This window comes from Pongo pygmaeus, chromosome 2, assembly GCF_028885625.2.
Source record: "Pongo pygmaeus isolate AG05252 chromosome 2, NHGRI_mPonPyg2-v2.0_pri, whole genome shotgun sequence".
NCBI classification, from domain to species: Eukaryota; Metazoa; Chordata; class Mammalia; order Primates; family Hominidae; genus Pongo; species Pongo pygmaeus.
The window spans coordinates 1,336,550-1,353,772 of NC_085930.1; the positions used below are offsets into that span (position 1 = coordinate 1,336,550).

The 17,223-nt window shown below is 34.9% G+C and overlaps 1 protein-coding gene across 2 annotated transcripts in view; it reads right to left on the reverse strand.

Annotated features, from left to right (window-relative positions):
• The window catches only part of EPHA6 (EPH receptor A6), a 959,072-nt gene that overhangs the window by 109,669 nt on the left and 832,180 nt on the right, over positions 1-17,223 (reverse strand). For both annotated transcript variants that reach the window (XM_054481297.2, XM_063661446.1), the window contains one exon: positions 8,379-8,588. In XM_054481297.2, the coding sequence (XP_054337272.1) occupies positions 8,379-8,588 (210 nt within the window). The remainder of the gene's footprint in view (positions 1-8,378; positions 8,589-17,223) is intronic.

The following is a 17,223-nucleotide window of genomic DNA, read 5'->3' on the forward strand; positions in this document are numbered from 1 at the left end:
GAACAATAAGTTATTTAAATCTTCACATCATAGCGTTCAGATAATGCTGCTATTTTTCTCACTTTTCTTTATTCTTATGTGGCTGAATTGAGGTTTGCCTAAAAAAGTGCCATTTCTTTTATTTGAATTTCCCAGTGAATTCTCTGAAGGAGCTTGTTCTTATATTCTATTTATGCTGCTATATGTAGCTTTTTCTATGTTAGTAGATTATATGGTTTGGCTGTGTCCCCACCCAAATCTCACCTTGAGTTGTAATAATCCCCACATGTCAAGGGCGGGGCCAGGTGGAGATAATTGAATCATGGGGTGGTTTCCCCTATACTGTTGTCGTGGTAGTGACCATCACGAGGTGTGATGGTTTTATAAATGGGAGTTCCCCTGCAAATGCTCTCTCTTGCCTGTCACCATGTAAGACGTGACTTTGCTCCTCCATTTCTGCCATGATTGTGAGGCCTCCCCAGCCATATGGAACTGTGAGTCAATTAAACCTCTATCCTTTATAAATCACCCAGTCTCAGATATGTCTTTATTAGCAGCGAGAAAACAGACTAACACAGTTGGTTTCATGATTTTCTACCTAAGTGCCTGTTTTGTGCCTAAAGCAGTCAAACCCCCTCCATTTTTAGCTTGGTCAAGCCTTCAAGAAAAATTGAGTATAAGTAATTTTTCAGCTTAGGTCCAGTTGAACTAGGGTAGAGTTAGAGTAAAATGCATTTTACCACATATAGTATCTTAGCACAGTGTCAGCCCCACCACCAGTGACTTGATGACAGAGAATCCCGTGGTAGAATTTCAATGGATAAAGTTTTATTCTTTAGAATCCAAGAAATCAGTAATATTTTTCAGTGTGAGTCCTTTTATTCAGTGCATTGGTTATTATATAATTGTAATTGAAACCTTTAATTTTTTTTTCTGGCTGCAAACTTTTTACACCAACCCTTTAATTTAAGAGACAAAGTGAGTGAAAGTTCTGAGTATGTTTTACTAAAAGGTTGAGCATGATCTCCAGACAAATCTCATTTACTCATGTTAATGAAAGTACTTAAAGGCAGATCTCACTTGTGTTAAAATATTTATTCTTAAAGTTCTTAAAGTTGGACATGTTCAAGGCTTAAAAATTAACTTCAAAAAGTCAAGCCAATTCACAAACACCCAAATTAGGTGAAGGAGAATCTCTCCCAACTTTAAAATACACATTAAATACCTTCCCCTCATGCTGCTTCATTATTTTTTATAATTATCTCCATGTTGGGTGTAGGCTATGTCTTCTTAGATGGATAGAAAATTTGACTTTTCTCAGAATTTATGGAGAAAAGCAGAGGTTAAGTGTTAGAGTTTGGAAGAGGTCCTATGAATGCAAAGTAAACAGAATTAAGATGTTAACAGAACTGTAATTATGCAGATTATATATTGTCAATAATGAAGCTCTGTATTTCAACAAAGAAAGTATTTCTACTGAATTGCTGCTGTCAAAGAAACAAAACCAAAATTTGCTATGGATAACACAAAATCGATGCAATTGGAGGTTAAAATCAAGGACTCATAAAATTTTTAACGAGTATTGCAATAAATGATTCTTCTATTTTGCTTTGATCTTCAAAATCTAATAAAAGAAGTTTACTCATGAGAATTTTAAAAAAAATCTGAACATTTACTGCCATTATATTTTAAATGAAACTTATCTCTTAAAATGGATGAGTGTGCACCATAATATATCTTTTAATGTTCTTTTTAGGTAAATAGGATCTCATTCCCATAATTGAGAGCAAAGAGGCTTAGCATTTTCAATGTAAGTTTAAGACTGGGTTGCCTAGCAATATTCAAATGAGAGACTCCCTCCTCTGGAACTGGTTATAAAACAGTTGTCCATGTGAATGTGTGTCAAACTCAGAAAAGGCAGTGATTTCTTAGCACCTAAATTATAACCGGACAGGAGACCACGTAATCAGATGGAAACAATGTGAACTGTCAGTAACTTTTATGCAGATTAATTTAGCCATATAACACTAATTATACATGTATTGTTAGGTGCGGACCCTAATCATTCACTAATCTCTCATAAGTGCTTTGTAATCTCGTCATAGAATTGGCATGTAAAAACAAGGCCTCAGTTCTCATCTACATCCTATTTTTGTGCATTTATTTCCTTCTATCTTGGCCCACAATACACATTTCCTGGTTTTCATGCCATTATCAGATCTTCAAGTTCCTTTGAAAAAGGTTGATGTATTTTAGTTCAGGGCTTACATACTATACCAGAAAAATCTTCTGCTACAACTCTTGTTGCCTTTCGTGCTGTGCTGTCGACTCTTGGTGTCCATACAATATATGAGTTTTATTATATGCCTTATTTGTTTACCCTTGGTCTTATTCCTGTGTAGCCATGTATCTGTTTTCAATAATCCCTTTATTTTTGGTTAGTGGTGCAGTAGAGTTCTTTGAGTGGCCTTGGACCAACCCAGCTCTCTTTGCTTTCTTGCTTGTAGTTCTGAAGAATAACAGTAGAATGTGCTGGGAATGCAATATCCTCAGATAGGGAGGAACTGCCTGAAACCTGTCCCTCCTAGGAAATTGAATAGCTTGAGTTGGGAAGGAACTGCATGGGACAGACTGAGTTTTGTTCCTCTCTTCCCTGGAAGCCAGATGTCCTTTACAGCTTTGCCCAGTATGTCATGTGGCCCCTGAAGTACATAAGCCAGAGTGGACTGCCTTTCAGGGTCCCTCAGCTGTGAAAGTAAGAGCATTCACATCAAGACTACATCTTTCCTGTTCAGCTTTCTTCAGCCTTGGAGGAACCACACACAATGGATCCAAGACTTCTGTCCCTTGCTAATTATCTATAAGAAGTAAACCCATTTCACATAACTTGTGAATATGTTTTCTTTCACTGGATTTCGGCAAATAGGTAACCAGTGCATGGTGGACCTACACAGTAGCCCAGGATGCAGTGGGCATAAGTACACATGGACTCGTGTTTCTGGTGGTTGGCATAGTGATGATTGATCTTTTGCTGTTTTCCTCATGGAATGGGAGTCCTTTTTTGGGACTGATAATTAGCGAAGCTGTTTCACAATTGGCCCTCCAAAGAATAGTGCCTGAAATATGGTAGCTCTATAATAAACTGTGTAAAGCACACAGTGAATGAATATGTCAGACCTAGAGCACGGCATGCAAAACACTCAAGTTGAAGAAGAAAATATTAGAATTTCTACTTATATTTAGGTGTAAATCTCATTCTTCATTTACTTTAGTGTATTTTGAAATGTGGACAATACCGTCTTATATATTACATGTATATGATTTTTAAACGGGGCTCTGAAAGACTCACTGTTGGAGGGTAAACTCTCTTGTCACATTGCTTTCTGGTCCGGCCACTCTGGCTCCCATGGCCCTTCTGTTTCTCTTCCACATGAGGACCAGTCCAGTACCATAACCAGAGCTGGACTCGCACTGCTCACACAATCTTTCCAGACCATCTTCTTTAATCAGTTCTGATTGCTCTTTGCTGTGATTTGTGGGTCTCTAAATTGGCAAAGTCATTTTAATGGAAAATGCCTATTCTGCCCCTGATTAGAAAAGGATAGCTTCCATGTAGCATACTGTTCTAAGGATATTTTTTTTCTTGAAGATTACAAACCTCTCCCCAACAACTGCCCCACAAAACCCAAACTTTATCTATCGTGTCTTCTTGTTTTTAAGCCCTCACAGCCTCTCTTTCCTCCAAATCCTTCCTGACACAGATTATAAAAAACATTTACAAATAATGCGCAAATAGCAATTATAGTTACACAGCAAGAGAAAAAGTCAAAATCATCTAAGGTAAAATATATGTTCAAAGAAAGTTATATACAGATACAACTTAAAAAAACTGAATTATACATAAAATATATACATATCAAGGGAGTTTTCTCTTTAAAGTTATTTTCATGCATATGTTCTTATAAAACAAAGAATCCTTTTCATATAAATGACTATTCTTCCTCTGTATTTTATTATACAGGGTTTGCTTGAATTGACTTGTCTCTTCAGTAGGCAGGTTTCTAACTGTTTCATTCTTTTTAAGAGGAAATGTGAAAAGTATTTGGGGGCTAAGTACATTCATAGAAAGCTCTAAAATTTATAAACAAAGTTTCGACAGAATGCCAATGATCATTTGGCATTATCCTGCCTTTGAGACGAATATCTGTCTATTATAATTTTGTTACAATAGAATATCTTCTGTTATAATTTTGCTTTGTAATCTAATACCACTAGCCAGGTCATCTCTAATAGGGATTCTCTGTCTTGATTAACAGCATCTCCATTTAACCAGTTGTTCAATCTAGAAATATTAGTGCCATCTTTAAATCCTCCTTCTTCCTTACAATCACTATCCAATTAGTTATTGAATCATAATGAACATATAATGAACAACATATGTTAATTTATGTTATTTCTCTCCCCTCCTCTTTATTCCAACTGTCATTGCCCTAATTAAAGCCATATGACCATTCTGGTTTATTGCAATAATGCCTAACTGGTCTGTCTGCTACTAGTCCTCCTGTCCTTCAAACTCTCCTTCCTTTCTTCACACTGTTTCAATAATCTCTTTTATTTATTTATTTATTTATTTGGAAATGGAGTTTCACTCTTGTTGACCAGGCTGGAGTTCAATGGCATGATCTCGGTTCACTGCAACCTCTGCCTCCTGGGTTCAAGCGATTCTCCTGCCTCAGCCTCACCAGTAGCTGGGATTACAGGCATGTGCCACCATGCCTGGCTAATTTTTTTTTTTTTTTTTTGTATTTTCAGTAGAGATGGGGTTTCTCCATATTGCTCAGGCTGGTCTCTAGCTTCTGACCTCAGGTGATCTGCCCGCCTCAGCTTCCCAAAGTGCTGGGATAACAGGCGCAAGCCACCGCACCCGGCCCCAATGATATCTTCTAAGACATGCATCTATTTTTGTTATTTCCTGTTTAAATAAATCAGTGTCTGTCTCCTAGTGCTATACAAAAACCTTCAAATTTCTTGGAGTGCCACTCAGGTACCTTTACCATTATTCCAGGAAAATTGGCCCCTCCATTGCCCCTGGCCCCAAATTTTCATCGATAGGCCCATTCACTTTTTTGCATTTCCATGTCTTTTTACCTTCTTCTTCCTCCATCTGGACTACCTTCCCTCCACCTGTCAGCCTAATAAATTCTCCTAAGATTTGGTTCAAATTTTGACCTTTTGTGAAGCCTTCTTCAACCTCTGCTTTTTGGTACTTCTATACTTCTTTTTAAGACCCCCATGACAACACTTAATGTATTGAATTGCAAGGCAGCATGAGCCTTCTAACCTATCTAAGTATAAAGTCTTTAAAGGCAAGAGCTTTACTATTTTAAGTGCTGAATATCCATGTTCGTTATAAAGTCAGTCCTCTGAACAGTAAGTAGTTCTGAGACTTAAAAAAAAACACCTGATTTTATTACTTGCCATTTAATTGATACCTTCTAAATTCAGAGACTTATTTCTTAATCAAGACATAATCTACAGCTTTTCAAAGGCAGTTTTTAGAGTGTTAATATTCTGGTTACCTAATTTGCTATTTAAGTCTGGGGTCCAATCTAAATTTTAAACAGCACTGTTCTAGGACTAAGAGTCTTTAGAATCACATAAGACAGAAAATGCTTAGAGTCTGGTTGTTAAATTTGTTGTAACGAAACTTGCATATGCATAAAAATTTCAGCTATCTGCCAATTTCATCAGTATCTTACATTTAGTTATAAGCTTACTATCTTTAAAAAGCAGTTAAAATATTATTTTATTAAGTTTCAAGTCTATTTATATAGGCTTACTGCCACAAAGAGTCTAGTAATTTTCCATCATATTTTATTTTTTAGTAGATTGTATTTGTTGCAATTTTTATAAATATTACATTTTGAATATTTGTATAACACTTTTCAACATTATTCTTCAGCATTAGAAATAATGTGCTTAACGGAAAAATTTTATATTCATTGTTCTATAACTTCAAAAGTTGTTTTCAGTTATAAATTTGTAAAGATAAAAGAAAATAAAGGCCTTGAGAAAAATGAAAATAATTACGATATTTTCCAATTTAAAAATGGAGTTGAAAATACTGCTTTTTCTAAACTGCACAAATTGTTTTCAGAACTGATAGACTTTTATTTTTATGAAGCTTTTTGGTCAAATTAAAAGATCAATAGATACTGCTACACTGCTACTTTATCAGACAATGAGAGGTTAATTTATTTTCCTTAGAACTATATTTCTTTGTTGAAGAAACTGTGAAAAATATCATTGGTAAATTAATAGATAACATTTCTACAAAGCAAATATAGCAAGGCATAAAATATTCCATTCACAATATTAAACTTGCATTTTATTCTGGAGTAACTGAATACAGCAAAGTTTCAAAAAAACTCATAGAGCATGAAATAAAAAAGAACTCAATAATGAAGTCGCATCAAAAGCAATGGCAACAAAAGCCAAAATTGACAAATGGGATCTAATTAAACTAAAGAGCTTCTGCACGGCAAAAGAAACTACCATCAGAGTGAACCGGCAACCTACAAAATGGGAGAAAATTTTTGCAACCTACTCATCTGACAAAGGGCTAATATCCAGAATCTACAATGAACTCAAACAAATTTATAAGAAAAAAACAAACAACCCCATCAAAAAGTGGGCGAAGGATATGAACAGACACTTCTCAAAAGAAGACATTTATGCAGCCAAAAGACACATGAAAAAATGCTCATCATCATTGGCCATCAGAGAGATGCAAATCAAAACCACAATGAGATACCATCTCACACCAGTTAGAATGGCGATCATTAAAAAGTCAGGAAACAACAGGTGCTGGAGAGGATGTGGAGAAATAGGAACACTTTTACACTGTTGGTGGGACTGTAAACTAGTTCAACCATTGTGGAAGTCAGTGTGGCGATTCCTCAGGGACCTAGAACTAGAAATACCATTTGACCCAGCCATCCCATTACTGGGTATATACCCAAAGGACTATAAATCATGCTGCTATAAAGACACAGGCACGCGTATGTTTATTGTGGCATTATTCACAATAGCAAAGACTTGGAAACAACCCAAATGTCCAACAATGATCGACTGGATTAAGAAGATGTGGCACATATACACCATGGAATACTATGCAGCCACAAAAAATGAAGAGTTCATGTCCTCTGTAGGGAGATGGATGAAATTGGAAATCATCATTCTCAGTAAACTATCGCAGGGACAAAAAACCAAACACCACATGTTCTCACTCATAGATGGGAATTGAACAATGAGAACACATGGACACAGGAAGGGGAACATCACACTCTGGGGACTGTTGTGGGGTGGGGGGAGGGGGGAGGGATAGCATTAGGAGATATACCTAATGCTAAATGGTGAGTTAATGGGTGCAGCACACCAGCATGGCACATGTATACATATGTAACTAACCTGCACATTGTGCACATGTACCCTAAAACTTAGAGTATAATTAATAATATTAATAAACAAACACACAAAAATGTGTAAAGTGAGAAAATGAGAATATAATAAAAATCTTTTGAGTAGCTTTAATGACTTATTTTTCATTGAAACTGACTGCCAAATGAGTTAATGGTGAATGTTTGCTTAAAAAATAACAGAATATAACTTTATGAATTAGTAGCTTGAAGATAGCACAACAGAGACTTTGAGACCAAATTCCTCAAAACAATAACCAAAGAGATCAATGAAATGAATTGGTTTAGGACAGTCAGAAATATTTACACTATGAATAGTGTAAATATTCATAGGACAAATTGAACTGATATAATTTGTGGATGACAGTTTGGTTCTAAAGTTTTAAATTTGCATTTCTGCTCACATTTTCTCCAAGTATCATTTAGGAAAAGGTTTAGAGTGTATTTATATATCTCCAAAGAAACCCATCTTGTTCATTATAAGTATGATCAGATCATTCAAAACCATTTGGAAATAAAGTCATTTCAGAATCACTGGTTCCTCACTGTTACTGAGGTAGTAATTAATTGTACCATTTAGATACACAGAACTCTATTTAAAGAAAATTATTAAATCAACAAAGATACTTCAGCCCATGTTATAACATCCAGTCATGACATGGACGTTAAGCATGATATTAAAGTCCCAGGACAATGAAAGAAAGAAAACAGTCAGGCACGAAAGATTTGTGTTTTCTTTTTTGTTGTTGTTGTTATAAACTAGACACTCAAAGCAAATACTTCTCAATTAAATAATGATATCAAATTAGCAAAGGAATAAATACAAGCAGAAAATTAGGAAGGCAGAAACAGAATTACTCTAATAACATTAAAAACAATAAAAGTAAACAAACTATATCAGGAAAGGGCATATAAACTTACAGTTGTCGTATAAGCAGCTTCTGGATCATCTTCCAGCACTCTGGAGAGACCAAAATCAGAAACTTTGCATACTAAGTTGCTATTGACCAGTATATTCCGAGCCGCTAGGTCTCGATGAACATAACCCATATCAGAAAGATACTTCATGCCTGACGCAATGCCTCGGAGCATTCCGACCAACTGGATGACTGTGAAGTGGCCATCATGCTTCTGCAAGAGAATCACAATTGTGTAAATTGATTTATTTTAATGCAGTGTGTGTGTGTATTAAATAAGATCCTTACATTTATTTTATTGGATCAAATGAAGATAAGCATCAACTCTGGTGATCATTTACTATATTCATAAGGAAAAGTAATAATTTGTTTGACATTTAAAGAAAAGGGAAAATCTAACTGGAAGTAGTGAAGGACAACTAAACAAAGGACAGAAGGAAATCAACCAAATTGACTCTCAGAACAAAATTATTTCAAAATCTTAGGTAATAGGAGAGAACTAAAGTGAAATAAAGTAAGAGCAAAGGCTGCCAAAAAAAAGGCTACCAAACAAATAGAATCCACTTTCCATAGCTGTGAGCTTTGAACCAGCTGTACAGCTGGGTAGAAGGGCAGCAAAACCTAGGGCTGGGTAAAACCCGTGTGATAACCGGAGATACTGTGAAAAATAGTAGTCAGACCAGGTGACTCAGGAAAAAAAAAGTGATGGTATAAACAAGAAACAAGTATAGGAAAGCAGCAGAAGAATGAAAAAAAGCACAAGCAAACAGAAAAGAAATAGATTTTTCCATTTTTTTCATTATATAGGGAAGATAGAAAAGTTGTTAGCAATAGACAGAAAAACAAGACTATTTTAGCTCCTGATTGGAAGGATTAAATTAAATGATGTGGAGAATGAGTCAGGCATGGTATTAGTATCAATCCCATCTAAGTAATCAATCCCATCTTATTCCCTCCACCTTGATTTTAAAATAATGTTTTCATTTTAAAGAGTTAAAAAAATCCAATTGTTATGTGAGCAAAATGTATGCACCAACAAGACCAGATATAAATAGTATACAAATAGACCCTTGAAATTAGAGGAAATAAAAATAAAAATATTTTAAGTGTGAAAAATAATGCATATTATTCTGCCTAGTTATTTGGAGATTGTTGTCTTTAATGGAGTTACAGAGCAACATGAAAAATTCTTTTTTTATACATCAGGCAACATTTATTTATGAATGATGTTAAAAATGAAAATCTAGCAGTAGATTGTAGGGCTATATTGCTTTATGTTATATATTAGAAGCACAAATAAGAGAAATTTAAAAACTTTAAAAGTTAAAGCAGTTTTTATGAATACATATCTGATTTCAAACCATAGTGCAGCTTCAGGACAGAGATGATCTGACCCTAGCTGTCATGGTGACACAGTCTCTTATACAATGATGATTCATTGTTCAGGTAAATGAATAAGCTTATACTACAAATGAAATAAACTTTGTCTTGCTCTATCAACTTATCTCTCTGATAGCTCTCTGATAATATCTTCCAATTCAAGTGCAGAGTAAGGGAAAGAACCCTCTCTTAAAAAAACACACTTACAGCAAGAATATCCATTTAAGCCGGCACTTCTGTATAATTAATGTATAAAGGATGACCTGGCAAAGAAAATCTTTGGTGTTATTAGCTCTTTATGTTTCGAATCCATCTTCTTAGACAGTAAACTATTAGATGAAATCTGCCTCTTCTATCATGTATACTACCTACCACTCTTCTATTAGGAATCTTGAAACCTTTGAGTGGAATTGAAAGTATAAGTTCTTTCGACCTAAAATGAAGTACACTGAAGTTTAAAAGTTGGCTTTTTTACCTATTCAAAAATGGAGTTGCCTCCTATCATAATTCTTGTCAAGCAGAATTTCAAAGTAGTAGTGAATGTTAATGGGGCAGCTGAAAACTCGAGTGTCTGTTTCCTTATCTACATGATGAGAATAGAGTCATCTAACTCAGAATTGCAGGGAGAATCACATATAAAGCAGACAGCACAGCTACTCACTTAATTTAATAATAGTCCTTGTTATTATTGTTATTATATGTGTTTTTTTGGCAATTTTAATGAATCAGAAAATTCCCTTCTCACTTTCCTGAAAAATCACTTCTCAACATATGCTCCTACATATATGATGAGAAATAGTTACTTCAGACCAGGCTGAAATTTAATGTTCTATCTATGCTGAGTGCGTCACAAAGCACCAATTTGTTTTTTAATACTTTTATTGAAATATAATTTGTGTACCATACAATGTATCTTTTAAAGTGTACAATTCAGTTTTTACCTTATTCACTGAGTTGTACAACTATCACCAAAATCAATTCTAGAACATTTTCGTCATCCCCTCTGAAAAGGCCCATCTTTACTAACAATAACTCCTCACTTCTCCTAACTCCTCCCACCACCCTGGGCAACCAGTAATCTACTTCCTAGCTCTATATATTTGCCTATTCTGGATATCTCTTGAATGGAATCATACAATATGTGGTCTTTTGTGACTGTCTTCTTTCACCTAGTATGTTTTCAAGGTTCATCCACATCATAGCATGTATCAGTAATTTATTCATTTTATTGCTGGATAATTTCTACTCCTTTTGTGTATTCATCAGTTGATGGATATTTGACTTACTTCTACTTTTTGGCTATTATGCAAGTTATTTTAAAAATTAACCTTAAAATATTTTTGTCACCAACATTTGAAGATTTAGATTAACTGCTTTCATTTCAATCATCATGGTAATAACGGTTCTAATAATGGTAAATGGTATCATTTTAAAATTAAGATTTTGGTTGTGTTAAAAGAATCTAAACTACTTTCTTTATGTTCTTTTATAGAACTATAAATGTAGGGTATTTACTTCTAATCCATTGGCCAAGACATTCTCAGGGGTCCATGAAGTCAAAATTATTTTCATAACAGCACTAAGTACATGTTTTTGCCCTTTTTCACTAGGTTGATATTTGCACAAATGGTACAAAACTCTGATGGGTAAAATTGCAGGAGTCTTATCAGGAATCAAGTCAGTAGCACCAAACCAAGCTATACTAGTATTTTCATATTCTTCTCTGACACAGGCACTCACAGAAAGATTAAAAAAAAAAAAGCTAGTTTTTCTTAAGAATGTCGTTGGTGAAGCAGTAAATCTTATGAGTTTCATTAAATCATGATCTTTGATTACACACTCTCAGCATCAATACCTCTGAGGAAGAGAAGAAAGCAGGATTGGGCAGCAGCAGGTTACAGTTCAGTGCCTTCACCCAAAGGCCTTCATCTATTTTATGGGATGTTCTGGATAACTCCTCAGAGTTGGCTCAAACTGAGGAAAAAAAGACTGGGCCCCTGTTCTCCTACATCAATCACTGGATTCAGGATGCTCGTGTAAAGGGGCCATGGCCTTGGCTGAGGTAGCTTTCTTTGGCCAACAGCATTCCCTAGGGAGTGATTCGGTTAAGGGCTATCAGCTTCCAAAACTCTGGAAGCTATAGAAATAAGGAAGCTGATCCTGTGAGCCCTCCCAACAAAGTTCCTGCATGCACATCTTTTTATAATTTTCCCAGGGAACTCAACCTGTGTTATTTTATCTCTCTATCACTACAATCTTCTGTCTATTTATCCACGATCCACCTATCTATCCATTGGTCTATCTGCTGTTTATAAAATGTGGGCTTGATGAAAAAAAAGCTCTAAAAATAGTTCTATATGCTTTTGGGAATGCATATCTTAATTTCTTCCACATTATTATAGGAGAAAAATAGCTAATATTCATTGAACATGATAAGCCAGTGCCAGACTAAGGTTTTTACAGGTCTTATTTTATTTCATTCTCTCAATATTGATGTGATGGAAATGTAGTGTGATTATCTTCATCTTGTAGATGGTGAAACTGAAGGACAAAGAGATCTAATAACCTAGTAAGTGGTGGAGTCCGGATTTGAATCCAGGCAATGACAGAGCCTGTATTCTTATCTATTGGAGTTTTTGGAAAAACAACTGAACCAAATTTTACCTAATTCTGGGCTAGCTTGTGTAGCATAATTTGGCAAAATAAAGCAACGTGTAAAGACTTCTAAGGTCATTTAACGAAAAGCAAACAAACAAAAACACTCCAGATAAATCAATAAATGAGGATCTATTCACCTCTGTCTGGCTGAGAGGAATAGCCCCATTTATTCATACATGAGGTATATAGCACTAATCTATCTCTCTACAAATGACACAACTCTCGTATTCAAACAAAATCTATATTCCTTTTTCTGGTCTTCCTCAACATAGCCTCCTCAAGTTTGGTTTAGGACATATTGGTTTCCTTGAATATGGCAGATGGTTAATAAATGGTGACAGAATTAAATAACTTTTGATCCTATCTTGTGGTGCAATGGTTGTTATTGCTATATTGTTCCTATTGTCTTGTATAAAACAGACTGCTTCCTTTTCTTAAAGTAGGACATGAGTATTATCCCTTTATGTAGCAGTTCTATTACAGCATCCACTATATTGCCATGCATTGTGTTAGCACTCGATAAATATTAATTCAAATTGAATCGAATTGTTTATGAGGGGAGGAGAAAAATGTGAGAGCACTGAGATTTAATATTTTGGGGCTTCCTACTGAAGATTAATCTAAAATAAACTATGAATTTTTTTATGACATATGGTCTCTTCCCAGGAAGGCAGATTCAAATGAAAGAGAGTGAATATGGCATATTTATATACTGCATCTCAGAGATTAGTAGCTAGAATTCAGTTTGTCTTCATCCCTCTTTTTTTTGCTCTCTCAACGTGACTGCTGAGAAACATGGATTTTACCCTCTAACTGACAGAAAGGGTGAGCCTGACTGGAAGGGGTTTCTGAAAGCTATACATAATAATGCCTGCTGTTTCTAAAAGCTGCAGAGCTCCATCAGACTCTCTCAGACACCAGAACACAGCATCCCTAGATCTGAGCAGTAAATGACGTGTCGCATTGTCTATGTGGTAAACCAATCACTTCACGATGGTTGTCAAGGCCCTGCTTCATGGACTGTATCTACATACACTTCAAGCCTCTCAGTGTCCATTCATCTTAGGCTGAGCTCAAGTACTTAGACTGAGGTTATGACAAACATAGGATCTGAGTGCCAGGCTGTTCTGAAGCCATCACATTACTTTCTAACAAAGTTTTCTGTGAAAACACAAATCTTATGCTGTGACTTGCTTTAAACACTTCAATGATTTTCAATGACAATAAAGTGCAGTGTCTTAGTCATGAATACAAAGACCTGACCCTTGCTCATATCTTTAGTTGCATACCCTTATTCTGCTTTATTTATTTATTTTTTTTGCATGTGCTCAATTCACCCCTACAACATGCTGTTTTATATCTAATGTGTTTTGCTTATACAGTTTCCTCTTCCAGGAAGGTCATTCTAGTCTTTGTCACCTGAGTTTTTTTGTGACACGTATTATCTCTTCCAGGAGGCCCATGCTGAATCCTCCAGTTTATTCCTTCTAACAACACTCCCTGAGTATCCTATGGGCCAGTTACTGTAATTCTAGGTGCTAGGAGTCAATGTGGGAAGCAAAACAGGGTGATTTGAGAGCAATAGAGAGAGAAACTTGGTCCAACTTGGCTTTGTCTCTAAAATAGATCTCAAACCTTGGCTAAAACCAAATATGTATGTGTTTGTCTCTCCCACTGGATTGAACATGATCTTGAGAACAATGAGCATATCTTGTCTTGTTCACCCTTGTAATCCCAGGGCCTAGCACCTTGCCTGGCACAGTGGATATTTAATAGATATTCATTAAATTGAACTAAACTGAATTCATTTATTTTTCTCTTAAAGGAGTGAAGCTTTTCAAACTTTCAGTATGCGGTAAGATATTCTTTTGAAGTATTTTTAATGAAAAGTCATATTTACTGTAGGAGATTCTCTGCAAGGATCATGAATGAACAAGAAGTACTGAAGTGTTGACTACACTGGCAGCCATCTCCACTTTTGAGGACAAGACTCTGATTATGACTACTACAAAATTTTTATATTTTTGCTGAAGAGTGAGGAAAAGGGAACTAAATATCTTATATAGATATCTGCTATATTTCTTTCTAGATCTTCAATGGAGAATCACTGATGTCAAGCCCACCAACCAAATAGCTTAGAAACTGTCAAAGAACTATGGACCATAATATAAATCACTGCTCTCAAACTTTCTTGCTGAAAAATGTGCATTACTAAAGCAGATAACTCTGGTGATTCAGTGTCCTTAAAAGGTTAAATATGATGGTAGATGACACTATAACCGGTAGATGATAAGCTGCTATTCTTGAGGAGAATTAACAAAAATTGCATGTCACTGATTCTACAAACATTTAGAGGATACCCTTCACAATGTGGTGTCATGGGTACCTACAATAAACAAATTTCACAGATTCCTCACAAATCTGGTTCAATAAATACTATTGGATAATGACAATTTAAGCTAAAAAATGAAGTAATGGAAATTTGGTCCATATGTATTATCAAAAGCCTTTTTGGTTCACTAACTATGAATTATAACAAATGACACTAGCCTTTCAAAACAAAATGACAAAAAAAGAAGGCTAAGTGGAAGCCTTGTAAAATTATTAATTCCAAACCTTTAACTTGAGCTATAAAATGGCTACACAGGACATTTACCTTACTAGATGGTTTACAAAAGACCAAGGTACGCAAACACTGGACACTTCAAGCCTCTTGTTCCCATTTTTGTGTTGCTAGAGGTCATTCTCAAAAAACTGGATGTCAGAAATGCAAAGGGTTCTTAAGAGACAAAAGATGGGCATCTCTGAAGAGCCAGAACAACACAGAGAATCTGACTTTTGGGGTACTGATTGTCCTTTGGTACAAAAATATCCTCACCCATATTATCTGCCTATTTCCACTTATTTTTGTTTTGCTCTCTGAAATTCCTCTATTAAAATATTTTTTGGGGTTTACAAATGCAGTAAAAGATGAAAAATCATCTGGAGAAATTAGAATAGTATTTGTGAGTCACATACTCGCATAAATCAATCTAACTTTATATCCAGCTAAGATTTGTGCCAATGAGAAAATGGAAACTGAGATTAGGATGGGATGACAGTCCAGGTTACAGGTGATTTTATAAGGTGGAAAAAGACCTAAACTCAGGCAAGAGGGGATGAAGAAGTGCTACCACATGTGATTTCTCACAATAAAAGTTTTATATTTGAGGACTTGGAAGGAAGACATGAAGAAATAGGTAGAGACACATAGAAAAATTTCCTTAAAATTCTTGCCCAGGGCAAATCACGTAGAGGGAAGGGAAACACACTTTCCCCATTTTGAAGGAAACTTCCAGGCCTCTTTCCTATTGGATGTTTCATCTTTTAGCTATAGTCTGTGTTAAAGAGGCTTCTATAAGTCTGCCCAGGGACTTCAGCAATGTCTTTAAAAGAAATATTTATGGAAAAATGCATTTTAAGTTCTGAACAATTGATTTATAAATGACTTTGCAGAAAACAGTCCTTGGAGGATTACTTCTATAACTTAAGTTTAAAGTTAAATTTCAGTTTTTATATGTTTCTAAATCAAAAAGGTGACTATACTATGACTTTATAAAATAATGCTGAATTTGAAAAAGAAATGTCTGGGATTATTTATAGATTTGAAAACACCAAATCACTCTTGTTTTTAAAATAACCACCAAATAAATAAGTAACTATCTCCTTTTTATTGAAAATTGTCTTGGTTCTTGTGGTCTTCCCAGTTGAAAATCTTATTGTAATTTAACTTAACAAATCCTTCAAAGATCTTTCTCTTGTAGTCATCATACATTTTGAACTTCTGCTAGGCACAGTTATATTTTTAGTTGTAGTTGAGACAGGCCACCAAGAGTGAAATCAGTAATTTCAATAATAAGAAAACTAAAAATGTCATTTCTAATACACCTAAAAACCTAGGAAGAACACAAGTAGATATGGATTTGTGAAACATGGTGGTTGGATTTCAGAATTACATGTTAAGAGCTAAAAATGAATCTGAATATAATATAGCTTTCATTTACAAAGGTTACTACTGAATTTGCTTTGTTCAAAATAACTTCTGCTTAGATTTATATGAAAGTAATATATACTAGTTACTGTGTGCTATATTTATACAAAGTCAAAATTAAACTTAAACTTATTATTTGGGGCAGGGTGTCACAAAGTGCCATCATCTTGATGAAGCATCATTAGAGCATATCAGAATAATCCAGGAAAGCTTTTGCAGACCATATCTGTGTGTGTCTGTATATGTATCTGGTGAAGTCTCTCTAAGATGGTGATTCTGGTTATTGGGCATGGTTGAGAATTATAAATTTAGGGTTTAATATTCAGTTCTGTAAATCCAATATCTCATAAATGGTACAAACACAGGCACAGGAGTGACCATAGAGGAATTCAGGAAAAATACATAGAATTTCTTTATATATAAGTATAATTTTAAATTATATACAATCAAAAGATCAATGTCAAGTTTTGTATGCAAAAGAAGAATTAATGAGAATTATACATTATAATTTCATGGTATCAGTTAATACAATGTTTAAAGAGGTATACTCATGCTATTGAATATTGCTGCTGAAACTCCTAATTTACAAAAAAATGTTCACTCATCCATACCATATGCATGGTTCTAAGCACACCATGCTCTCATATATGTGCATGTCTGATGTCACATTATTTTTAGAATAGTATTTAGCATTAAGCTGACACAAGTGTAGTAAATGATAACATTCTACTGCATGAAGTTTAACCTATTTTTCTCTTAAAAATGTAATTAAAGTGTGTTT